Consider the following 26,754-nt stretch of genomic DNA (forward strand, 5'->3'; position numbering starts at 1 on the left):
GTGTGTCCATTTCACCTGCTCAAAGTGCACCTTTTTTGCTCGCGACGCGGCCATGTTTGCAAGAATCACTGGGGAACTGACGTAGCGGCGAGACCGCGGTGAGATCGCGAGAAGAAAACGGTACTTTGAGTCCCACCACGATCGCTATGACGCGAGCGGAGGTTGAATGGCACTCTCGCTGGATCGCTCTTCGGGCTCGGCGATCAGTTCCATTGTGAGTGCCTGATCGAGCTGTGTCGCGCGGATTTTCGCACGTTCGCGGGCCAAGATTGCCAGCTTAGAGATCTCCAGCGCAGGAAATGAGTGACAATTAGCGCTCGCTGATCTCCTTCTGTGTGTATTTTTCCACCGCGGCCGAGAGATCTGCTCAATTGAACGATCACGAGTGAGGTGTTCTTCAGGTGTTCTGCGGCGACTGAGGAAGTTGAAAAAGAGGCTAGAGCACCATTTATTGACAGTGTGCAGACCAACGGTACTACGGCACTTATAGACTGGAACAGCTGACGCAAATTCGCCTCAGATACGCCGAATAGGTGAGAAACCATCCGCGCACTTCTTGGGCCGAGCAGAGTCGCGACAGCCACCTTTGTACAAATTTCAATTAGCATTCCCAAGTACGGTATCACCATTTGGGCCACACACACACCTCCACCGAGTGCTTGAAAAAGTTAATGAAATTATTCAAAATATACCTGAGTGTCTCTCGGCGCGTTGATCGAGTGGAAAATGCGGTGTACCATTTGCCTAAACCCACAAGACCGCACACATCTCGCGTGGGGCTTTCGCAGGGTGTCGGGTGGCTAAGGAGTCTTTGGGGCGTCTCAAAAAGCCACCCACACCGCCGGCTCGGAGGTGTGAAAAGCAATTTCAGCAGAAATTGAGTCACCTCAGAGTACCTCACCTCCTCATATCTCGCAATTACTCTCTCAGTGCATTGGGCAATTCAATTTCCCAATCTTGCTCTCAATATCGACACGGAATGCACATCTTTGGTGCAGCGATTCATGCCAAAAGGTGCCAAGAAATGGGACTTTCAGCAATTTGAAGGATTTTTCATGAAAAATCTAATGAAACTTGCGAAGAATTTGACGGTCATTGATCAACGTTTATTGCACGTGTAGAGAAATTGTCAGAAGTCTGGTAATCTTGCTACATCTCCTCTTTCTTATCTGCACACAGTCTGCTGATGGCCAATCATTTAACACATGAAACAATGGTCCACCCACTCTTGGAGTACATTTTCATTGTTTCCATTTGAAATTTCACCGGAAGATCGAACATTAGCCAAGTCTTTGCCATGATGGAAAAACATTTCTCAGATCATTACACATCGAAAAAAGCAAGGCACGAAGAATATTCCAACTTCTTCTTCCCAGTTTCACCTTGCGAGAAGGTTAATTAGAAAGTCTTCGAGCGGCGAACATTTGCAAATTGAACAATCATCACAGTTTCGTCAAATGCGCGGCACCGCGAGACAACAGAAGCATTGAGATAAAGTAAACAGACCGGCAGAAATTGCCAACATGACGGATTCTCGCCCACGCCTGAGAAGTGTCGAAAAGTGAATTTTTCTATGGCCCCCGGGGAAAAGTTAAGACAATTCCAAATGCCTCAAACTCACGCACTCTCTGGGCGTCTCATGACTCACAACGCGCGCCCAACTCTGGCCTCAGATCAATACAAAATAAGCAATGAGACTTCACTTTCTTCTCATTGATATTTTTTCGGATCTCCACAGAGTCGTGGAGGGAATTTAATTTTTGGCCACCAGAAGGAATAATTGGAAACTCAAAGAATTCATTTGTGGCCCAGACAATCGTGGAAAACATGTTAATTTTGTTTGTGTGTGAAAAATTGGCGGGGATTTAAAGTTCGATGGTTTTTCACTTTTGGTGCAAAGCGAAAAAAAAGGTCAAATATAAATCAAATTAATAGCTCAACGTAACGAAATTGCACAGATTTTAAAAGTTAAACTCCCTTGATTTATGGCGAAACCGCCCAAAAGTTTGTTTTCCCAATCCGTGAGGTTCATTTACGGGCAAATTAAATCATTTTATTTTATTGTTGGTGTCTCGCACTGGAAACATTTTTTTTTTTACTTCAACTGCAATTTGGTAATTTGCTGATTTGCACACAAAATTTCATACTTTATGTCACGATATGATTTCATTTCACCTTTTTTCGGGCTGGAAAAGAAAACATTCAAATCAAATTTAGTATGTTTTTCCTTGAAAATTATGCCTTAGCAATTTCACACTGAATTGCCATGCAGAATCGCGTTGTTCGTGATATTGATTCATAATTCAGTGTGTGTGTATTGTTTCTGAATACGAAATTTGTGGAATTTAATAAGCTGCATAATTTTTGTTTGTACGTTTTGTTACCTGTGATTTGTAATTGTGATATATAGAATTGTGACTATTAACATTTTGCTGAGATTCTGCAGAACTCACATGATTGCATGGTGGAATTTTTATGTGAGCAACATTTTAATATTATAAAGAGATTCTCATCAAAACTTTGCATTCCGTAGAAATTCTTATATTTCTCTTGTGTGCAATTGTATAAAGTCTTTGCTTTGAGGAAAAGTGCATTTTATCCACCGTGAAAGGGGATGAAATAACATCTCTAGTTCTAGTTGCGTATTTGAAATGCATGAAGTGAACATACCGACCCAAAATTCACGGAAACAAAGATACTGAGAGAAATAAATTGTTATGAAATCGAAGTGCAGACACTAAGAAGTACTTCTTCAGTCTTATGTTAGGAGCAAATCTCCTTTGAATTATGCATTTGAATACTGTTCAATATCTTATTACCCCTTTTTATCCTTGAGGATAATGTTTTTGAGTCTGTCATCATTTGTTTTCACAGTGTATTTATTATCAACTTGCAACATAGCGTAATAATTTTCATACGAACAACTCGGAGAGCGCTGCAAAATATGCTGGGCATTTGTCACAATAGAAATAATTGTTCTGGTCTTGTCGAAATGCTTCTCGCAAAGTCTCATATTCTGTCTAATGAAAAATTCTCTGCGGAGCGCACGAAAGTGGGTCATTTTCTTGGCAAGCAGATGGTACAGAAGAGGTGAAAAACGGCAACTGAGGAGTGCTTTCACTTGGTCACAGGAAGTATAGCTCCATTTTTTCTTATAGCCTCGAGAGCGCTGGAAAATAATGGGTCTCTCTCGTTCGGTGATTTCTCCGGCGCACTCACAACTGAATCCATTCATCATCCATCGTCTGCTGACCTTTTACCACTTTCATTTGCTGCTCCCATCAAACACTCCACGTCCATATACTCCGTGGCCACTCTTCGTGTCATTCATATCCACATCCCAGCCCCTGGGGCAGCGCCGTGTCAATATTTGGACACTCCACATGGACTGAGGTGTGCGCCAAGTGAGCAGAAGAAGCGCCACAACACGCAATCTTACTTACACCGCTTCTATTTGCCTTCTTCTCCCGGGGAAAAGAATTGCGCTCCAACAGTTTCGTCCAATATCGGATCCCCCATTGTTTTCTAATTACAATTAAACAAGTGACTGATGCGGGGAAATCTCGGAAGAACAAACACAGGAGTTTCCATGACGGTCTGAGGCATGTGCGGAAACCGTGTCAGTGGCCAAAGTGAATCGAATGTCGTGTGATTCTCCCAGATACAATGGGAATGATGAGATTTCACGAGAATTCTTCGGATGCCGAGGTGTTTTCCATCAAATCAATCCAAATTATATGCACAGTCAGAACGACCCAATTTCTGGCCACACTTCAGCTCGTCTGTAGGTGTAATGTGGGTCGCCGAAGCCATTAAATCACCATCGATACTGATCGCGCGCCGCAAACGTTACTCAAGACCGCCGAGATCACCTATTTTCAGCGATAACCGTCCGTTACCTTTGAATCGCTCACCTGTGTCTCATCTCAAGTGGAGATCCCAACCATGCCTGATCGCCTCTCTCTCTCTTAAGCCACTTAACAGATCATGACAGTGAGACTTGAGCGGGTTTAACCACACTCTTTGTTGTGATTTCGGGAACTCTGAGTTCGTAGTTATGAATTTGCTTAACTTAATCTTGCAGATATTACCAAAATCGCTCCACAATGACATCCAGTGATCCGGGAATAGTGTGCTTCCAGCATTGCGGACCGAAGGTCTTCTGCATTCGCCTGCCTGAGCGATGTCCGTCGTGCAGACGAGATCTGTTGGAGGCCTCCTTCAAGCTCATGCCCTTCCGGCTGCCCTTCCCATTCATCCGAGCGTCCCAGTATCCAGGAGCTGTGGTCCTGAGACCCACCACTGGAGACTTTCTCAAGTAACGCGTAAGAAACTATCTTCCAAACCGCGATATATGAGCAGTGTTCTTCTTCTGCAGTGAATATTACAACAGCAAGGACTTGCATATTGGAGTTACCACCTCAACTGGGGCGATCGTGGAGTTTGATCGCGGTGGCCTAAGGAGACACACCGAGAAGGGCAGTAAAAGTTCGTGGGCCCAGAGTTTACTGGTCGAGCAGATTCCAGAAGCTTGGATTGATCATTGGGACACTGTATTACTCCAAGTAAGTAATAGTATTCTGCATAAAGTTGAAATCCAGATGTCTAACTGAAGAATACATTGCCCAGACTTGCAAGAAGCCGATGTGGTCTTCGGAGGAGTACAAGGAGGACTCCAACAACTGCTACACCTTCGTCCTGACCTTCTTGGAGGCTCTGGGGTATGGCGAATTGAGCAAGGCTGCCCAGAATCGCACTCTCTTCTGTGAGAAATACATCGTGCCACGAACAACAGCGGCTGGCAAGTACATTTCGCTGTACAGGAAGATCCGTGATCACGGGCTGTACATCCACGCGGCACAGCCGAGCGGGATCAGCCCCAACGCTCCACACGGAATGGAGAAGCCAAACACCTTCGGCATAGGCGGCAAATTGTGTAGCATCCGTGAGTGATTGCTGATTGCAGAGTCAACCTCCAAGGCATTTATTTATTCTTCAGACAAATATTAGTTTTACGATGTGTAATTTATTGTCTCCCCTGGCGAGGGTGCTTCCAACTCTGCCATTGGGTGTATTTTCATGAATAAGAGATTCGGTGTGAAAATTATCTGACACTACTCGTCCAGCGTTGGATCGATATACAGAGAGGAAAGTGTGGGTTTATTACGTTGTACTCTTCTAAATGTAACGTTCTCTCAACGAGGAACACTGAATTAAGGGTGTGATAAATACAGTGGCTAATAAATTTTAGAGAGTGTTGCTTTTCAACCAAAATGAAATGTTTGGCCATGTCTTGAATTGGCTACACTTGAAGTATTAATTATTTCTTATATAGTGTAAAGCTCAAATTTTGGTCCACGAAGAGTGGAATGAATCGCTAAAGTGGATGACTTTTACGACCAACTCACACGGATTCGCACTAAATTCACCTCACGACCAACTTAAGATTAACGATTAAAGTTTTCATGACGGCGTCTTGATGCAATTTCTGCGGTCCTATTTCAGGCGCACGGTCTCAGGATGGCGTTGCCGAAAATGGAGCAAACTCCAAATTGAGGTATGAAATTAACACTTTTCTCAAGTGACTACAATTCGAATGTAGTAAATGTGATGCTGTGCTGTCTTCCAGAAGTATCTCTCTCCTTCTCGAAAATTGTTGCCAAGGAAAAACATCTGTCTGACACCATTTCAATCAAATTTCATGACACCCTTCTTGGAATTTGCCATCGACGCTTCTGGGGCAAACTTTTGTAATTCTCCTGCCTCGCCAAAGAGTGTCTCTAAAATTTCATAATCATTTTTAATTAACTTTACCAACTCAGATGATGACAAGCGCAAAAGCACTCGCGGAAAATGGGGTGTCTCGCGATTAAATGAAACAAATCATCCCAATATAAATACGATTAGCGAGTCACACTGCTCGAGTGTGCCTTCAGGGATTGCTATAATTCGTATAAACATCTTAACCAGCTTTCAGTGGAAATCTCACCCGTCGGGGCTCCTTAAGTTGAATCATCTGTGAAAATTCCCTGGCCGGAAATCTCTCCAAATCCCAAATCGCATTCTATTTTCCCCGCTTTTTGGCACTCAACATTCCTCGATGGTCGGAATATTTATTGGGGGATATTTATAGCATTTCCGTAACTATAGGCATAAATAATACAAAAATGGTAGGACATGGACAAAAACTTGCACCGCAGTTGAGGGAATTTGTTCGGAATATGTTATTTCAATAGTCCTGAAATATTCATCTTTTTATTACACAACTTATGATATCGAGAGGCTAACAATAAAACTTCCATCCAACACTTTTCCCACGTGGGCAATAAAAGAGAGTGTGGCTCCCGGATCTCTTCTCCTGCCAAATTGCCAGGTGACCCCATTTTCCCTGATATTCCACCTTTATCAGTTTCCCGCCAAAGTGGGAGAATAAACAAATAAAAGGAAAAGGCAGCGCGCATCGCGTGCTTCTATGCTTTCTCTCTCATTCACACAGAGACATTTATTAATGCAAATTTACGCTTTTAGTCATCGATTACACAAAAGTCACTCTCTCAGCTCCAAATGGCAAATTAACACACAACTAAGTTGAAATTTTGGTAAAGATATTTCTATTGTCAGGAAGTCACGTCACAACATATTCAAGCGAGAGAAAGTAAATTGCACGGCGCGAAAAGCTTTAATTGTTCATTGATTTGCTGTATTGTAAATAGATTTTCTAGTAGAATTCTTACATAATTTTACACACTATTTGCATTTAAATGAAAACGTCAACTTTAAGGGCTTGTTTGAGGGTGTTTCTGGGAATTTTAGGGAAGGTAAGCTATGTAAATATGTTTATTCATGCCGAATTGTACATAGAAATGCGAAATAGAAGAGTGCAGGGCTAATTTGGACAATCGACTTTAAGATTTTCCGTCAATTAACATAGAGTTGACAATTCTTTTCATCGGTAGATTTTATATTGGAAGCTTTTATTTGATGTCTCAACCGACTCAGCCTAAAATTTCACGTGAAAACTAGCCCAGCTTTACCTTATTTGCCACACTCGGCAATGCACATATTAATTTCATTTCTCTCTAACAAAACAAATGTTTATTCAGAGAAAATCTGACTACTGTAGATACATACAATAGTGCTAAAGAGAAAGAGCAGAGCTGCTGAAAGGGATTCACTGTGTTTGAACAATGAGTCTGTGCGAGAGCATGAAATGGTGCACTTCTAAATACTATCGATTCACTGTGTAAATTTTTCTTGCTCAAATATGAAACTTTAATAGCACTCCTTTAGGGGTCTCCTTGCGGAGCGAGGATACACAGTTGTGGCGCCATTCGGCGCCTGATTGCTCATGATGTTAATGGCTCCTCCCCGAGACTTGAGGAATCTTCCAAGGAGATCTCCTTTGTGTGGTGCGGTTTATCTCATTTGGCCCCGCACACTGTGTGAAATTGCATAAACTTTTCCACAAGTGGCGCGGAGCTCCTCAGACCGCGTTTATAATAATAATTTGACCCCTTTATATTTTCGATTATCATACAAAATAGCGAAATGGGGTGGAGCGCGCCGGGGATGGCTCGCGGGGGCGCGGAATACGCGCCGTGTGTCTCGACTGATTAAAACAATATTCCCTCCATGGGGAAGTTTTATAAATAAATAAACGACAAAGTGTATTTTCATCCTCCACCTCAGCTCGAGGGCGCGGTGAGCTTTGCCAGGGAAGCGCCGCAGCGCCGAAGATTGGAGCCATGCGTCGTCGCATTTGCTATGCAAATCTAATTCAACTCGATACGCTTGTCGCCTGGAATGGAAATCATTTTTCTGATTTATGAGATTGACACCGCCGTCGCGAGAGTTGGGGGCGAAAAGCGCACCGAGCGGCGTCGCACGGAAGTCTCGTGCGGAAAATCCAATGGATATCCTTGTGCAGGGAGTGTCACACATATCCCCACTTGAATATGCTCAAGTGAAAGTCATGAGATGCTCTCAGAACAGGAGGAATTCCTACGGGTGGTTTCCTCAACAATTAAATTCCAGTCACGATTCATTCCTAATAATACCACTTTCCCGTTTACTTCGCCACCTCTTGTGGCGCTTGTTGACAACTTATGCCCGCATCGTGCACCTCGGCTCCCTAGCTCCCTATTGGCGAGGAGAACAGATCACTCATCTGTTTTCACATCAACTCCCCCACAAGCACCATTCACAATCCAATTAGTGACACGGAACTATTGCGTCCGCTGCGAATGAGCACCGAGGCGCACACTGGAATACTAAAGACGCACTGGCAAAAGAGCTTCCATTAGAGACTTTCGCCAGTAATCGTGCGATTTTTAAATTCAACCACATTAAAACACAATTAATGCAAGCATGCGAAGATGCGCGACATTCAATCCTCACTGAGAACTCCAACTGAGCGCAAAGTTCTTGCTCACGAGAGTGAAACTTCACTCAAAGTTCAATCAAAAGTTGAACTCTATCGCTCAAGTGCAGTCAGGTGGAGGTGAAAGATAACGGACAAGGGGATATTTCATCCCCTGATGAAATTACTGTCCTCTATCGATGCTGGTGAAGCTATTGATTTGCATACGAGCATTGACTTTCACTGTATATGAACAATTAAATCCCAACAGAAAGCTCTTAAGTTCACTAACAACTGACGTGAATTGTGTTATCTCACAATTGATAGTTCTAATACACTTCCGAGTCAAACACCAATCAATTCCCTGTATGTTCAAGATGAGAAGCAACTCAATATCGCAGTGAGATTGACTTGAGCGCTCTGCCAAGTGTTCTCAACTCATCTAACCCTTTCACTACATCATTTGCATGTGGCGATGCTTCAGCGCAAGTTTGGGTAGATTGGCAAGAAATTATAGTGAATTTGCTCTGATATTTTTGCCAGAACGCACGCAAAAGCCAAAGTCAAATTGGTATAATTATTGGCTTTGCGCGTAATTGATATGGAATTCAGTGAACTATGAGCATTTACATATCCTGCCGATATTCTGGGTCAAATAGAAACGCCTCTCCCACGGATTCTGGGGTGGTGGGCGGCAATTAATCAGCAGGCAAGCTGATACAGAAGCAAATTGCCATACAAATGGAAAATCAATTCAGAAGCATCATTAATTCAATTCATACATGGGACACTCCAGCACGGATTGTAAAACACTTCACACTTGCCGCTCTTCTCATTTATCACACCGACCGAGGAACTATTATTAAATAAACAAATTCCTCTCTCTCTCTCTCTCTCTCTCTCTCGCTTTCAATTCAGATTTTCACACGGTATGTGGGAGACGTGATAAGAATATCACCACGAGCAATTACCGAATGAGCAATGTTGTGCAATATTTATCGCACACACACACGGCGGCAAATAAGCTTTGAGGACACGTGAGGAGGTACATTTGTCCAATGAAGTGGGATAGCCGGCGGGTAGATCAGCCGGATATATTCTGCAAAGTGACAAATAGAGTTAGTGAAACTAATCAACATGGTGTGGATAAGGGATACTCGTTTGGGGATGGTCTCGCAACCAGAGTAAATCGAATTAAGTATGGCGTGAGACAAAGTTAAATAACAACGTGCGAGGATATAACACCTTATAACGTGCAGATTTCAGTGTGAAGTAGGAAATTGCGAGCAGCAGAGGAGGAACAAGTATTTGGGATTCATGTGTAAAATAGTATTTCAGAACTTCGATCAGTAAAATTTCAGTTGGTTCCAATTCCACTGCCTAGCAAACACAAATTGCTCAAATCTTAAAATTGAGAATTAAATAGCTAATTTTTTCGCTCTCCTCCGCTAAGATCTGAGCCATTGAGTGATAATGACACACAAGTTAATACTACAAAAAACTTGCATATACATGTTTAACTTCCTGTTTTCTTGCTAAGATCTGATCAGAGAAAAGCAACAAGTTTAGCAAAATATTAAGCGAAACTCAGTAGAAAAATTATTGAGAAATTTGATCGAAATTTTCCGGTTGGTTTAAAATTTTGCTTTCAATTGTTAAACCGCTTTTATAGCTTTTTTGGTTCGCTGAAGATATTCAAAACTAAGCAACCGTCTAGAAAATCGTTTGTAGCGATCTTAAGGGATATGATATGGTAAAGAAACATTTCTATACATAATTCGTTTCACTCTCGACAATATCACTTTGCAGGGTGGCTTGAGAAAATACCCTTGACGTGGTGCCTTATGGAGATAATCCTCTTTGAGGTATTACTCCTCCGCATTGAGACAGTGAGACGGGTTAAAGAGCACACACACACATTGGCGGAAGAAGTGAGCGCGCGTGGTGAAAAGTGTATGTTTAATTAAATGGAGAGACACCATAATACCCGCGACTTGTACGTCAGGGTGGAAAATGGCTGGGAAGAAAGTGAAAAGTTGCGGAAATAATAGAGGAATCCGATTATACCCATTAAGCACTAGCACATTGTTAACCTCGACTCCATGAGCTTCGACATGTGGGACATGAGCGTCTAAATGATGAAACTTGGATGCCAGAAATGTAATTAGTTTAATAATTACAGCTCCTTCTGAGGAGCATCGTCTCTCACGAGATTTCCCAAGTGACTTTCCTCATCGTCTCTGCCATCATTCCATTAATTATTTTCCCCAGGCTTAGGCATCAATCTCCCCGCCCTCCGGAAAAGTGCAGCCCCGGGAAAGAGTTTGTTGATGTGCTGAAAATCGATTTGCCGGGCTGATTTTGAAATGTGACACTGGGAGTAGGCAAAGGATGGAGGCCATGGGCAAAAAGTGGCAGCCAAGGAGAGGACAGGATGTGCCTCGGTGGAAATTATGAAAGATGGTGGGGAATAAATCATGAGGAGAATATTGAGGAAAATGGGAAAACTTCACCGCAGTGGCACCGTGTACATCATTTCGACGCCCTTCTCGCCTCACTTTCACGTCTCTCTCCTCAGAGAAAGAATTCAATTGAGAAGTGTGGCTGAAGCTGTGCCGAATGCAAAGACACAGAGACACCCTCCTCAACTTGGGCTAAGTTATTTCTTGACTGGCGGTGGTAATTCACAAAATGTCAACACCGCTCAGGCTGTTAAAATAAATGGTTGCCGCTGCCAAAAATTGGAATACATCAAGGCCAGGACCTGGAGGAAATTTCACAGTCACGAGAAGTGTCTTGAGTTCCCCGGGCAGAGAGTGAAGGCCAGACACTTTGGGGGGTGGCGAATAAATCGAAAATTAATTTGAGAAATTCCACAGCCTCCGGTTCGTTGCACTTGCAGAAGAGCAATTGAAATTTGTGGTCGAACCAGACATTTCCAATTTACTTCAACGCTTCCTGTGAGAGACTTTCTCTGTGTGCCAGTAAAATTTATTTTCCACTCCACGGGCTGCAAATTTTGCGAAAAGGGATCGGTTTCAGTCTCACCTCTAATTGTGTGTGTCATGTAATAAATTTCTATTTATAGGGAAATAGAATTTATAGGAGAAATGCTCTCTATCGCTGGGATGTGTAAAAGTTGCTAAGGCGTGATGCACATAAATGTCACTGCGGGTGAGACAAGATTTTCTCTTTTGTCATTGATTTTTATGTGTGTCGTCAGTGGGGAAACTTTATTGTCTCTCCCACTCACTCCACCCTAAAAGCTTTCCACGGCTTTCCGCGGTGCCCGAGTCTTCGGCTGGAGGACCATTAAAAACACCCCCCGAGGCAGGTATTACGTGATGCCGCGCACCGGAAGACGGGCGCGGAGGTGACATTTCTGGGGGTTTCGGTCGGGAGGGCTCTTTTCCGCTGACTCTGTTCGCAGAACGGGCAAAAAATATTGTATTAAAAAATTCAACCCTCACCCCCAAATGGCGCAGATTTTTCATCGAAATCTCAATATTGATGGATGGGCGTGAATTTGTGCGATTGAGGGATGAACAAATTGCCTGGAATTTATCTCCTTTATCAGCACACCATCCTTCCAGCTGAGGGGCTTTTATGCGGATGGAAATGGAATAGATGGGAATATATAAAGTCAAGTGTATTTTATCGGAATTTTTCTCCATCATCTATCCATCCCCGACGCTCTGACCCACACCATCCCAAAGTGGCCCCTGAGAGGCGTTTCTATTTTACGACTATCCATTTTCCTCGGCTTTTATACATAAATTAATGAGCAATTCTTTTTATTTTCAACCGCGCTATGAAAATTTCCACTCACCATTCAACGAGTTGAGCATCAATTATAAGTGTATGTTAACCATTTTGCCCAGTTTTGCGGATCAGTGAATAATCATTTTTTGATAGTACTTGAATTTGAGAGCTCAACTGAAGTGCGCGATTTTGTAGTTTGCGGCAATGCGGCGAGTTTCGGTCTGGGTCCTGGTAAAAAGAAGGTCCCACCGAGATTTGAACTCGGATCGCTGGATTCAGAGTCCAGAGTGCTAACCATTACACCATGGAACCACATAAATTCGCTCACAGCATCACCATCGAATTAAACTAGAGAGATACACTTATTTTTAGGTGCCTTCAGTGTTCATTAAAGTGGAGACAACAAATGAGAAGCTAAAAATAAACACGACATCACGTCAATTACACTCTATCGTCTGTATTGATCATGTAGAAGTTGAGATGTACATTTCGCTGAAATCAAAACATTGATCTCTTGATACAATTGTGGTTGGGAGATAAGAAATCTTCTGGATTGTTTACAAATATTGTGCACTTTCTTTGAATAATCTTTGAAAAAGCTTAATAAATTGAGCATTTGCATATTGTATATATTTTAGACACTGACAATTTAGAGAATTTCTTTAGTTATTTGAACACATTAGAGGTTTTCAATATTACTAAAGCTCCAAAATGTTTGTTTTTCTGGTGTGATATTGACGTTTCTTACTGATTACGTTTCTGATTACAAAAATAGAACACATAAGAAATCTCAATTCACTTAATGTGACACCTTCGTGAGGAAAATAATTTGCAAAGACATCACAGAAATTTTCCCTCTCTTTGTGTTTAGGTGATATATCTTCCAAGGCTTTCCCCTTCTTTTCCACGTCCCCCCAGAAATTGAAAGTGAACATATGAGAAAAGTCAGGAGAAAATCGGGATCGCTTTTCGTTTTCTTTAGACCCGCCGAAAGGAAAAAAAACACATCAAGGAAAATACGCGCGGAGTGAGATGTGAAAACATAGATATGCGCTTGCGAATTTGTGTATTGATATTGGAAAAGTTAAATTGGTGGCAATTGTGGAGCAAAACCCCAAACTTCCTCCTGACATTCAAATACACACACACACACACACACACACATTGCCAATTGAAGGTACCTTTTTCTGTGTCCTTATCGTGAATACAGCGAGGATGGCGTCAGGAGACACACAAAAAGATCGGAATATTTTACCATTTTTATTCATTTCTCTAATAATTCGGTGCCATGGGATGTTCTTGCAAATGCTCAACGAGAGCAAAAGCTCATGCTGGGAATGACACAGAACGAATTGACTTTTGTCTTGGGATTTGCAAGTCTCTCAGCGTTTTATGCTCAGGTAAATAAATTTTTTAAGACGACGTGTAGAGAGAGGTTTTGTCTTCTTTTCTCTAGTCCTGATGGTTTTCTCTTTATGCAAAATCGCCTCATGCTCCAGAAAGATAATAATCGACACGTCGAAAGTTTCCTCGTAAAGCATGTGTGAAAGAATACCGAGCATAGAAGTTCTCACTGTGATATTATGTCTGAAGCGAGATGGAAGTAGATCTCATAGTCAAACTTTCCTCATTTGGATGGTGAACTTTAGCAAAATTAGTGACTGCAATGGAGACTTTGAACGCTTATCGCCTTCATCCTCGCTCTGTCTTCGTTATGACACTTTTTTCGTGGCTCTGAGGTGAGTTGTTTCTTTTGATCAGCCACGACCCACTCTGAGATAGTGTCCTAATGAAAAAAGATTAATGACCTCGCACGCCCTGTCTTAATGACTTTTTCCCAGGCACACAGATCTCGGTGTATCGCGATTGAGATGGAAATATGGCAATTATGTACGAAAATGCAAATTCCTTCCCCAGCCTGAATCATGCAATTTTTCATCCCTCCCTCTATGAATGCTAATGCAATTAAATGTGCAAAGTGCATCCATCTCTGCAATCCTCGGCGTTGGAAATCAAAAGATTTCCACCTCTGAGGATCCACACTGTTTGCAAATTCTGGCTGAAAATGGAGGACACAAAAGGGACAAAAGCACAGCGAGGGAGGCGCTCTTACCATAAATTATATCTGACACATCCGAGTGTCGTTAATTCAGCGAAGTCATTTCCGTGAAATCTTCCGCAACAAGAAATTATCACCAATAACCCAAACCCATGCCCAATAGCACGAGTATCTTTTTCACATTAATTTCCTTACATTAGTGTGGAGGAATTTATGGATTTTTCAATGAGCAGTCAGTGGAAAAGTTCCTTTTTTCATGCATCGTGGCTGAGGAATGGACGTAATCATAATAATTTAGATGAGCGAGGCGCATTTCGCCGCCAAAGTACCTCGTGGTGAAGGCATCGCAAAGAGCTGATGACTTTCATAAGACCATCGTCATTGTGGGTGGATGGCGAAAAGTTTTGGAACGCTTCCCAAGATACTAGACACCCCCGAATAATGTAAGTTTATGGACTCGTCATTTCATTCATGAGAATACGATGAGGCGCCATAAAGATGAGGAAGCCCCAACGATGTCGTGTGTAATACAATCAACGTGTGAGGAGAGATAAAAAGGGTTTTCCCAGCGATTTCCTTGCCTCGATAGGACACAGCTCTGGGGAAGTGTGTGATTTGTTGGGATTTGACGACGCTGGTCCCCAGCTGTTAGTCACTGACAAGAGATGGACACCGAGCTCTTTCCGCACATGCACGACTGTCATTGTCTCTTCTGGGGAGGGAATATTTTGGACAAAAGTGAATTCATTACTTCATTTCCCGCCCAATCTCCACAGGCCATCACTCATGTCCATGGGGAGTGGAGGAGAACTTTCACACCGGCTCGCGTTGCCTGGCTGTGAAAGTGGAATCATCGTAAATTTCTCCTTCACACCGTTTCAAATTACATTCAGGTGAAAATTTGCACCAAGCGTGCACATATTTAAGTTAATTAGCCTATTTTTTAATTAGAATTTATGAGATGCAAATTCCATTCCGCCCTGGCGAGAATTTTACACTCTCTTACACGATGCTTTCTGACTTCACTTTCAGCCACTTTGTGATAGAATTTGATGCATCTCTATTTTCGCAGTGTTTCACCAGCCACAGAATACAGCATTACGAGCTCATGTATGCTTTCTTGCAAATGTTCCACCATGCCACGTGGAAAGCCAATGGATTATCGAGGTGATAAAGAAAGACTTTCGTGAAAAGCCAAGGCTTAGGGAAAGCGCACGAGCGCGCTGAAAAGCCGTAAAGGTGGAAGTTCAAATATCTTCTCTAAAGAATCCACATATGTTTGTTCCCAATTTATCCATCAAATGATGGATTGTGTATTGAATTCTCCCCCTTCCTGACACACAAATTGTAGTTCGACGAGGATTTGACTGCCTTAAAAATCCTCATCTCTGTGCAAATGATGGAGTAAAACACCTACATATGTACATATCTTCCCATGAATTTATGTGAATTTAGAGTGAAATAGGAAAATACCATTTGGAGTTGCTGCATTTCCATAATCTCTGATGATTGGCATTGAAATTGTGTATGAAACTTGAAGTGCTTTGAACTTTCTCTTTGTGTGGAAATTGCAGATTAATTGCTTAACCAAACAAAGTACTGACTTTGAAATGAAATACTAGGCTTATTGGAGTGACATTTTGACATTCTCGGCAAATTTGTAGGAGCGTGTGAAGTTCTACAAGAGGTTCTTCGGTATTTGCTTGGAGGAATCAAATAAAATACAATTAAATGAAAGGACGTGATAAGCGAAGTACATAAGTTTTTGTAAAGTTGACATAAAGTTCACATAATTTTTTCCAACATATGTAAAGTTCACATAAATTGAATTAGCCAGGCTTCGCCCAGCTCAATAATTTTGTCGATATTGTGAGTGTGAGCATTCCTAAATGTCTACCATTTTAAATGTAATTTCGGCGAAAAGGATTCCTTTCACGTTGCAGTCGTGTAATTGATGCTAGGACGTCTTGTGTGAAAGAATTCCTCCATGGCGATAAAGGGAATAATTTAGGGGGTGTTGGTGGGTGGAAAGTTGGGTATTTTTGGGGCACACAAGAGCCACCCAGCGAGTGGTGAGACATTGCAAGTTGTATGGCATTCACAGAGAATAATAAACAGCTCTCACGAGGAGTGTCGTGTCCCTTTTGTAGTCGAATCGCCCAAGAAGTGATATTGAGCTCTCCAAGGCGATTACTCAGCTTCTGGAGAGCCTGATATTGTTCTGCTCCACAGGGTGAAAATGGCCACAATGACACTGGACAACGGTGTGCGATTTGCGAGAGTGTTTCAATTCCTGACACTCAGACGGGGTCGTTCGGATTTGGAGCGGAAAAAGAATTGTTCGTCCTCCACGTTTGACCGTTGATGCTGGGGGTGAAGTTGGGTGTGGGAGGAAATTGATAGCGCGCCACACAGATGCAAAACAAATCGTTGTCGTCCCTCTCGATTCCCATTTTCGAGGATTTATTCTCATCCCTTTTTCTATTATTTCAGAGACGAAACTATACATTATGCTCTTTTATCGCCCTCAGACTCGTGGAGAGTGTCTTTTGTACCGTGAACGCTCCAATAGTTCTGCTATGTGAGCGCATTTGGGCGATTTGGATGGATGGAGGCGCCAGGATTTTACCAACCATGAAAACATCCCCAATGTGAGACTTTTTGGGCACTTTTTCCCTCACTCGGATTATCCTCCTCCGTCAAATTACTTTTGTTTCTCAGAATTTCTGCATGACGTCTTCGTCCGATCGGCTTTCATCTCTAATCTTCTCCCAGAAGCCCAGCAGATTCCCTCCAAAGTTACAGTGCCATTGATGCCAAGTTAATAAACTCCTACTTCACCCATTCAACCGTCAAATGTTGACCATTGCGATTTTACAATTTTTTATCCCAGGATTTTTTGTTGTGCTATTTTCATCTGTCTGGAAACTCTTCTGCAAATTCAGCGGAAAACCTTCCCAGTGTAAACTCCACTTTGCCTATTATATCAATCACTAATTAACAGGTAATTCTGGAAAATTCACTCCCACACTCATTCTTACGTATTCGTGGCAATTATTATTAGCCAGAAAGTGTGCCTAATAAATCAAATGATTGTTCAGCAAATTGTGGGTAATTAAATTAGAGGCCTTCCTCGGTATATTTGTTCAAGGAAGAAAAAAAAATCCATTTCGCCTCTCTTCCACCCCCACCCCTATCGAGCCAAATGCGTGGGAAAGTGCCGAGTTGGGGAAAAATTAAAATTTGCCCTAATAAAATATGCTTCAGTGGGGACGCCTGGTTGGCACGACAAGCAAAAACCGCGCCGATAAATTTCTGTACATGTGCGGCATTTCGCTGCAAAATTCATTCCCTTTGCATATGAATGCTAAATTTGTGAAATAATAATCATTTTTCGCTCAGTGAAATTTACGACGACGCGTCGATGATATTTTTAATTTTCTCTCCCGCGCATAAATAACAAAACTAAGCTCAACATTCCGCAATGCAATACTGCGAATGCTGCACACGAAAGCTGAGACTTGTGTGTGACGCAATTATAAGCTAACTGTGGAGAATATCCTTCAGTGACTAATTCAAATTTGGGTCCTAAGTTTGTTTTAGCGTAGCTGCGAAGCGCTGAATTTTATTGTGTGTAATTTGAGAAATTATTGCTGCTGCATGTCATTATTTGCTTAGATAATCACATTTAAGGAGAGGGCATTAATTCTCAAGGGAGGCGGGCGCTTCCGACATCCACGGAGATGTGCAGAAGTAGCTCCTCCACACGATAAATGATATGTACACAGAGAGCGGAGGAATGCTCTTGATATACATTCTGGGAAATACACACTACAAAGGACTATGCATTTCTTGTTGCCAGCTCAAGGAGATTGTTTGAAAATGAATATTAGAACGTTTATATGGCAAAGAACAGACGGAAGAAGGGAAACTTTAGCCGAGCAGCGCTGTTCCTGAGCTCTTCTCAGCCACATGAGGATTCCTCACCATTGGCAATACATGCGCATTTGTGTGGATGTTTATGAGTTTAAACTGTTAGAATTTCAATTTCACAAAACAATGGCTTTCCCCATTGTACAAATTCATTCTCAATATTAATTTGTTGTCTCTCTTGAGAACATGCGAATGCGAGTTTACAATCCCTTCGGTAGATAAAGGAATTATCTCCAAAAGCCATCTCGTCGTTCAAAACGTCAGATGAACTCAATTGGGGCGGCAAGGAAAAAATTGCGTAAATTATTTAACTTGCTAAAGTCTCCTCACGTGCCAGGCAAGGTGCCACACATATCTGGGGATATTAGGTAGCGTTCTGGAGTTATTTTTCTGCTGCGAAAGTGAATTGCTGGCTCTATTTTGCAGAAGTGGCTCAGCTTCCTCGTAATCGCAATATGGCGCACCTCCAAAACATCAACCACCAACTTTAAATACGCCACCATGTAAGCCGAGATGCCCCAGTCCGGGTAGTTTGGGGTGAACAGCAACATTGTGTGAGTTTGTGAGTGTAGAAAGTTCTGACAGTAGCAAATTTATGCTAAACATGTTTTAATATAACACACAGCATTCGCCGCTTCGCGTGTGATAATTTTAATTAGCACAAATTTTTACGTGAACACCTCCGAGGCTTTTCTTCCCCCAAACTTTCAACTATTGTTCTATTGTGCAAGGCAGGAAAATTTATTAGGCCATGGATTCATGTTCCATATTCTCAAGATCTTCCTTTGTGCACTTTCTGCCTTCAAAATCAATTTCATTTTTGCCTACTTTTAAATATATTATTTTGCACTGATTAATTGTATTGATTCTGTTAAAATTGCAGCCTTTCAAATCAAAAGAAGCCACAATATAGTTAATCATGGCGCGCTTTATTCATTCATAATTCTCTCAAGTCTTTGCTTCCTCCAATTTGTAAGTCACACGAGCCCAAATTTACTAGTCACGAGGGTGCCATCAAACACTCTGTTAGTCATTGCTGAATATTTGGTATTCATTGCCAGAATACGAGCGGCTGTGCTTCTGGCAAGTGAGAAGTGAAACTTCTCCCATGATGATTTATCATTTGATACTATCGTGGTGATTTTCGCGGTATTGTAAGGAAGGAAAATAAATTCTCGCCTGTCAACATTCACTCTCACTCATGAGTTTTATTGCCAGTCTATCCCGTAGGATTAAATAATCAATATTATTTCCTCGTCAATGGAAATTCGGTGTATTCCCGCGTTTTTAATAACACATTTTTGATTTATCGATGGGAAATCGATGAGTGGGAAACACATTACGATGATGAAATGCCCAATTTATCAGACTTTATTGCAAATTGAGGATTTGAAGACTCCTTAATTGATAAAACATTGTGATATCCAATATTTATACTCAATTGATTGCATAAATACATCATCATTAAATTCTTTTTGCTTGAAATAACACAACATCTCTAATTGGTTATTTCCATTTTTCCGCCAAAGAAGAAATGCAAACATTGAGACATGCGGAAGATTGCGAAAAAGTCTCATCATTTGGATTCACCTCGAAGACACGATGTGTATTGATAGAATTCCGCGCAAGAGTGGTGATCCTTTGATCACATTGAACATGTGATTCTGAAGAAAAGACCGCGCGAGTGTTCTTGAGACATCAAAGAAGAAAATTCAGTTGCATGAAAATTCATTTTGCTATTCTCCCTTGTTGAAATCGGTGCTGATACATCTAAAAGTCGCAAAGATTCTGCGTCCCTGAGGGCAGAAAGCATCTCCTGATCGCATAGAAGGCTACAAGAGACAGAGTCTGCCGCTGACGAATGTCTAACACCTCACGGCAGGGAAAGAGGCAGGAAAAGTAATTTTCAAAGAATGTAATTTCATACATGGATGCGCAACTTCTCATCCGCAGGTGAATTCTTAGGATGCTCAAAATGTAACACGTTGGAATGTTAATTTTTGAATAAATCGCAAATTACATTCCAATGGCGAGATGAGAAGAAACTCATTGAAATCGCAGACTTCTCTGTTCCTGACACTTTTCACTAAATCTATCCGGATCGCTGTCAACGTGGCGTGAGTATATCGACAAAATTATTTCACTATATGTATTGATTTCCTGGAGGAAAGCACAATTTTCCCGTCTAGAAGAGACTTGTGCAAGGAATGCAATTGGCAATATCACCTGTCAATGTGTCAGCAACATTCATCAACGCGTCGTGGCTCAATTGAGAAACTCGCCATGCGGATGAGAAGATTCTTTCTATCCAGGAAAAGTTCACTGAAACACCAAATTTAATTATCAAAGCAATTAAATTATATACTTTCAGCCACATCGTTATTTCCACTTTAATGACTTTCCAATTAAATTAAGCTCTCACCCATAATTGGACAGAATAATAATCTTCAGTCAACACACACACAAACGCGCGATGCTTACAAAATTGAAAAAGTTAGTTCGATCCGCGCTTCGATCAGTGATAATGGGCGTCAGAATAACTAAATGGAAATGCTTTCATCCTAATTTCTTTATGCTCAAATATCCCCAGCACTCCATCAATGTGTGGCGAGGGAAATTAAATTAGGAACGTGAATTTCCTCCCTTTTTCCCAAATTTCTTTGGACAAAAATTGTAAACTGAAGAGCAATTTACACTGAGATGTTTTCCATTAAAATGTGTCTAATTGTTTTCCCGCATTGATGGATTTTCAGTGAAGAGTGAAATTGTGTTATTATTAATAAAGGCGCTAAAATATTATATTTACTATCGCACAATATGTTTGCTAAGTCAATGAAAATTCTGCATTGTACTGAAAATCACGTCACTTCCAGACGCTGCCTTGGGATTTATTTTATTGGGAACTCAAGCACTGAAACGACGGGTGATTTATTTTTTCCAATTACAACTTTTCAAGTATGTATTTATCCTTTAACCGCACCGCAACTCCTTTCCATCGCCAACAATGGCATGAAATTGCGATGTTCCCGGCAGATGCCATAGGAAACTTACCTTCATAAAATTCAAATTATTAGAAAACACGTCCTTAGGGTGGGATCACGTCTTCACGCAAAATGCTGCGTGGACGCTTTAAAGTCAATAAAACTTATTTCCATCTCGTAATTGGATGACATTCCAGTTATTTCAGTGTCAACGCGCCAACGTGACATTTTTATTCACAGAGTTTTCCACTTTTCATCTTTCTTCTCGCAAAATTCTGTATTTGCACGCTGTGCTATGCATATACATATGTGTATTTTGGTTTGTGCAGACAAAAGTGATCCTCACTAAAATGTAGAGCAAATTTGTTTGCTCGATGGTGTAGAATTTTCTGCCATGACAACATAAAAATAAAAATGTGACAGAATTAATACGGAAAGGAACACCAAAGTTGAGAAAAAAAAAATGGGACACGGATGTTTGGAGCAGTGAAAATGAAAATAGAACGAGTAGCTACAAATATTTTTTAACATTTTATTCATACACGCAATGTTTTTCCGGGAAAAAGTTCATATTGATAACAAAATTATTCAAATTGTCGATTTTCCCATCTTCCTGGGCTTCAAGTGGGGAATCGGATTTCTCTTTTTTTTTCCACATGAGAATTTGAGTAAAGTGCGAATTGGATGCAAAATGCTGAAACTCTAAAATGGCAATTTAATGTCCGAAAGTGATTTGATTTCACCTCAAGTGTGAACACACTGGGAAATTAGATTGAATTGAAAACTTCACTTCTGCACCCTCAAAAGCCATGCACTTGCGATTGGGGCACTTTTTGTGGTGGTTTGGAAAAAGAATTTCTAGGGGTTTAAATTCACCAGTATTGCGAGTGGTTTTCCCGCTTTTTCCTTTTCCTGCCACCAACTTTCGGAAAACCCCTCGAAGTGGCACTTGAAATGAATGGACGTATATTTGGGGTGTTTTCGCCAAACAGTGAAATATTCGGTCTCTGGAATGATGACGTGAGGGTGAAGCATTTTCGCTGTGATGAAATGACGAGAAGGTTTTTCCTTCGTCAGCACCGCATTTTAAAGGGAATCGCAACCTCACCCTCACCATTTGGAGTTTCACACTAGAGCACGTTCTGCAAATGAAAGTAAATTAGTGCTCACAGAGAGTTATGTGGGAGGCTGGAAGAGAAATTGAATGCCTATGGAATGACTATCTTATCAGCAGAGGAAGCCCTCATTTCCCCCCTCGCATGGAAAAAAGCACACACATCATTCTGTCAAGAGTTCAATTTAGTTGTTACGGAGGATGTTTCAAAAAGTTATTGAAATATATGACGTAAAAAAGCTCCAAACTCAGATGAGCGTTTAATAAATGAACTTGCTTTGTTCTGCTTCAAATCATTGGGAGGGGAACAATCCCATGAGAGATTGCTCTCAATTTGTATCACGTGCTGCAGAATTCCATTTATTGACCTTAAATGCATGCTAAACAAGACTGAGGTAGTGAATTACAAGTTGAACCATCTGTGGATGTGTTGTGGGAATCAATGCATGATTCTGATTTAATGTCAGCTAAATTTGCAACAAAATTATCCGATTTATTGCTGTAATTAATTTAATGAGTAATTCTCTGGAACATTTCCTTGATTACGCTTCTTTCTTATCTACACTTTCATTATTATTGTCATTTTGTGGCTGAAATTTATAGCTTCTTGTCAGCTGGAGACGCATAAATTCTAAAATCTTACGATACATTTTAAATGAAATCATTTCTTTGACAACATGTCTGTTATTGAATTCTTTGGCTCTTGCGCTGATTTGAAATTCTTTCTCATGCACTTTCTGGAATTTCATAAGCGCATTTCACCCACTCGGATGTCCATTATATTTCGCAGGAAATTGATTTTTTTTCCCCTCAACAACTGAAAAGCGCTCGTCTCGATGGGATTCAAAGTTGCTCCATTCTGGCACAAAGTTGACATAAGTTTCATTTTCAATCACGCTAAATTCCTGGAAAATTCATGAGAGGGTCAATCGGTTACAAGTTGGCAAAAGTTTCTCTCCCAGAATGAGATTTTGCAGTGAAAAAATTCCCATACAAATAATGCGTTGAAGTCAAAACAATCTGCGATCGCATCAATCTCCAGTAAAATCCAATTATCCTCTCTACATATAAATTGTACCTTAATGGAAGTTAATTTCCGAATAATTCATTTCCTACTTGTGGTTTTCATTTCCAATTTCAATTAGAGGGATTATCTACTTATATACTTTAAGCCATCAAATTCTGGACACAATCTATATTTTTAATGCTTTCTATAACGAGTTTTTGCTGGACTACCAAAAATGGCGCAATTTCTGCCATATTTCACCCTGAGAAACAGTGCAGAAATGTCATTTGTGAAATTGAGCAGCCGAAGAGGGAACGAAGAGATCTATTTGATACTGTATTTCGAGGGATTTATCCTGCCTCAGGTGGATGTTTTGTGGCAAAAAAATGTGATGAATTGATTGTAAGTTGTTCAGCGGCATGAGGAGTTTCCCTGTGATTCTGGCGAAATCCACCCAGAGCTCAGGAGAAGCCCAATGTTCACGAGCTCAATAATCAATAGATTTATTGCGATTGACAAGGAGAGCGTCTTTGTTTTATCTGCTCTGTCGCTTGACATCTGGCAATGGGATAACCAACCGAGTCAGACGTTCGGAGAACTTGGAAATTTAATGAGGTGACACGGTTGTCTACAGCACCATGAAATTTTGTGGAGCCTGACATTTAAATAAAGCATGTCTTTCCGTAAAAGTGCTGAAATAACATTGTTCTTGCTCACAGTTTGGAGAAGTGGATTAATCAGACTTTCAGCAGAATGTCTGCAAATTGCAACATATCAAATCTGTTATGGATTTCGCGATGAAATGTCTTCAGTCCTCCATATTGCGAATATGGGCAATTAATTGCCATCATTCTCTATTTTCTGTTTGTTTCAAAATTCCAAGGGAAAATTCGCTTCACTGCTTCGATATTTCCCTATTCTGGCAGAGCAGCCAAGCGCTAAGCAAACGACCTATCCATGAGCATTATCATTATCTTCGCGGTAATGCTAAGATATGTGATCATATTTGTTAATTCCGGTGGAAGAACAAGGCTTCTTCTCGCGATGAACAGCACCACACATGCTGACACACATTACCCGCGGTCCTGATGTAGGGATGCGTAACTCACGATGTAGAATCCAACAATTTGGAATTGCACCCAGGGATCATTTACGGGGACGCTGGAGACGCCGAGGGGTGTGTGTGTGGGAAAAATATAAAATTTTACGACTCACCCATTTCTCGTTTATGGGGAGACTGAGAGAGGCGCTTAAATGTTGCCAAACCCGCTATTTTCCTATGACATTGTGCCAAACTACAATTCCTCCGCGGATTCTTCAGCTCCACACCCCATCCCTCAAGCACCCAGCGCGATAGGGGCTCCGATGGGGTGAGTCTATAAAAACAGTTGGAGCGAGATAAAATTGAAATTAATGTGACAGAGATCCACTCTTTTCCCACGATGGAGCTGCACATGGAATCTCCATGGATGTTTTTCGCCTCCTCGGGCTGTTCCTTTTTCCCTCTTGTTGTTCACCCTCTCCGAAAACCCACCCGGTGGCAAAAGCTCTGGATTGGGGTGTTAAGTAAAAGCCAAACAAATCACATATTCGACGTGTGGATCATGTTGCTGCCAGCAATTTTGGAGCGAATGGGGAGTCCATTGCTAGATTGAAACTCTGACTTTTATTGATTTGATTCAATTCGTCGCTCATATTCATTTTCATTCAACCATTGAGTTAAAGCTCTCTCTCTCTCTCTCTCTCTCCATCTCCCCTCGGGAAATCCGGGGTGTGAGTGGAAAAAGCTCGCAACGTTTTACGGTTCAATGGAGAGATTTCTCAACACACTGATTTGATCTTCCTATTCTGTGGAAAATCTCCCCATGATTCCTCTTTCCCTTTTTGTGTATAGGCCAGAAAAATTATTATTTGGCTGAAAAGGGAGTGTTTGTTGGGAAAAATTGTGTGAATTAAATTATCCAACTGTGAGCACTTGAATGTAGGGCTTCTTCATGCTGAAAATGCCCCTCTTTATGCGGGAAATTGCCGAATTTCACCCACACATTGAGAGGGCAGAAGGAGGCTCGGGCTTGGTCAAGTGGGGGAGTCGTTAATGCATTTGTTGTGTTATCCAACATCACTGAAAGATATTCATTCACTTGTCACACGAATCTTGATGAAATGGCGGGAGATTTGGACTTTCAATGTCGAGCGATTGAGCCACCAATCACGTCGGAAAAAGTTCACTCACCAGAAAAGGAAGAGAAAAAGTGACACCGAAGAAAGAATGAAGAAAAATTTGTGCGTAGGTGAGCTTGTGAAAAATACTCCACATGGAAATTCAGAGGCTCATCCTGAGCTTTTTCCTGCAGGAGAATTTAGGAAAAAGATTCCATCAAAGAGTGTACAAGGAAATTCTCTGGAGGATCAGGGAAAGAGGGGATAAAGTATGGAGACATTCAATATAAGACGCAAGACGACTTTTTGGTGGTTCATTCACATGTGAAATGCGCGTGGGGGAGAAGATGATTAAATATTAAAGGGCGGAGGATGGGGGTAAATCCCTAAAATACAATTACATCCTTCACGAAGTGCAGGAGGAAAAATAAAGGTCACGAGAGTTGTGGTTTTCATCCCTTTTATGTGTGCGGAGCTTTCTTGTCGTGTCTCCTCACCTTTCGCATATATACATGTGTAACTGTCGATTGTACCTGAGGAAAAGTGAAAGTGGACGTGAGGGGAATACAAGTTGAGGTGTTTTGTTAAGAAAATTACGTCCTGGGCAACCGCAGGAAACAACCACATGTTTTCCTTTTGACATAAATCCCACATCGTCTTTAACACTTTGTGGCAATTGAGGAATTGCTATCCAATCACGATGAGTTCAATGCCTGATAAAGGGGACAGAGAAAATCCATAAATCAGACAACAAACTACGCGGAAGAAATTAGTGACTGAACGGAATATTCATTGTCAAGCACGAGAGACACTCGAAGTCTTCAGGAGTGCACAGGATTTCCCGCTGGCGAGCCCTCTGGAATTAATAGTCCTGCCCAGAGTCTAATCGGACAACGGCGCGTTTGGTGTGGGAATACAGCATAATGGAATTTCAATAATCATTTATTCATGTGCACAGAATAATCAACTTCTCTACGTGTTCTTTCTCTGGAGGTCACTTATTGTGCCATGAATGCCAATTACTCGGCGAGCGGCAAAACATATTTTGAATCATGGCAAAATTATGGCTCTGCTCATGAGATCCTGGCATTGCATAAGAATATCAACATTACAATATTTGGCTCTATGGAAAACAACTCGTTTTCAATGAAAATTTGCGTGCTGAAAAGCTCCGGCAGGTTTGCATTGTGGCCAACGTGTGATTATATTCGCACACACGGTCTGTTTGTGTATTTGCTAGTCTCTATAGAAACCCAACCATTTGCTGTTTATTCTTAGTAAATATTAAATTTAAGTGGGAACAACGTGCTCAGCATGTACGGAAACATGGTCAAATGCCACATCCTAAAATCTGTGAACTAATAGACGGGCTTTTGTCAG

General features: G+C 41.4%; 1 protein-coding gene and 1 non-coding gene across 3 annotated transcripts; one reads left to right on the plus strand and one right to left on the minus strand.

Moving 5' to 3' along the window:
• Nucleotides 1–211: 211 nt before the first annotated feature.
• On the plus strand, nucleotides 212–5,247 carry LOC132261980 (MKRN2 opposite strand protein). 2 transcript variants are annotated; one of them, XM_059761068.1, is made up of 4 exons: nucleotides 212–533; nucleotides 4,085–4,318; nucleotides 4,379–4,565; nucleotides 4,630–5,247. In XM_059761068.1, exons 2-4 carry the CDS (start codon nucleotides 4,107–4,109, stop codon nucleotides 4,951–4,953), a joined length of 723 nt encoding a protein of 240 aa, XP_059617051.1. In that variant the 5' UTR covers nucleotides 212–533; nucleotides 4,085–4,106; the 3' UTR covers nucleotides 4,954–5,247. The 2 variants fall into 2 exon arrangements, with proteins under 2 accessions (XP_059617051.1, XP_059617050.1); XM_059761067.1 differs by lacking the exon at nucleotides 212–533 and having other exon boundaries at nucleotides 3,997–4,318.
• Nucleotides 5,248–12,361: 7,114 nt separating this feature from the next.
• Trnaq-cug (transfer RNA glutamine (anticodon CUG)) lies at nucleotides 12,362–12,433 on the minus strand. Its single transcript has one exon. It is a non-coding gene; the product is annotated as a tRNA-Gln (tRNA).
• Between the last annotated feature and the right edge of the window lie 14,321 nt (nucleotides 12,434–26,754).

The sequence above is a fragment of the Phlebotomus argentipes genome, unplaced genomic scaffold (genome assembly GCF_947086385.1).
Source record: "Phlebotomus argentipes unplaced genomic scaffold, Phlebotomus argentipes genome assembly contig_15, whole genome shotgun sequence".
Lineage (NCBI taxonomy): Eukaryota > Metazoa > Arthropoda > Insecta > Diptera > Psychodidae > Phlebotomus > Phlebotomus argentipes.

Excerpts from the sequence above, each read along its gene's own strand:
- LOC132261980 (XM_059761068.1), top strand. The coding sequence starts at position 4,107 with ATGACATCCAGTGATCCGGGAATAGTGTGCTTCCAGCATTGCGGACCG. Across the intron at positions 4,319-4,378 it reads ACCACTGGAGACTTTCTCAA|TGAATATTACAACAGCAAGG; the intron begins GTAACGCGTAAG and ends CTTCTTCTGCAG. Across the intron at positions 4,566-4,629 it reads GGGACACTGTATTACTCCAA|ACTTGCAAGAAGCCGATGTG; the intron begins GTAAGTAATAGT and ends TACATTGCCCAG.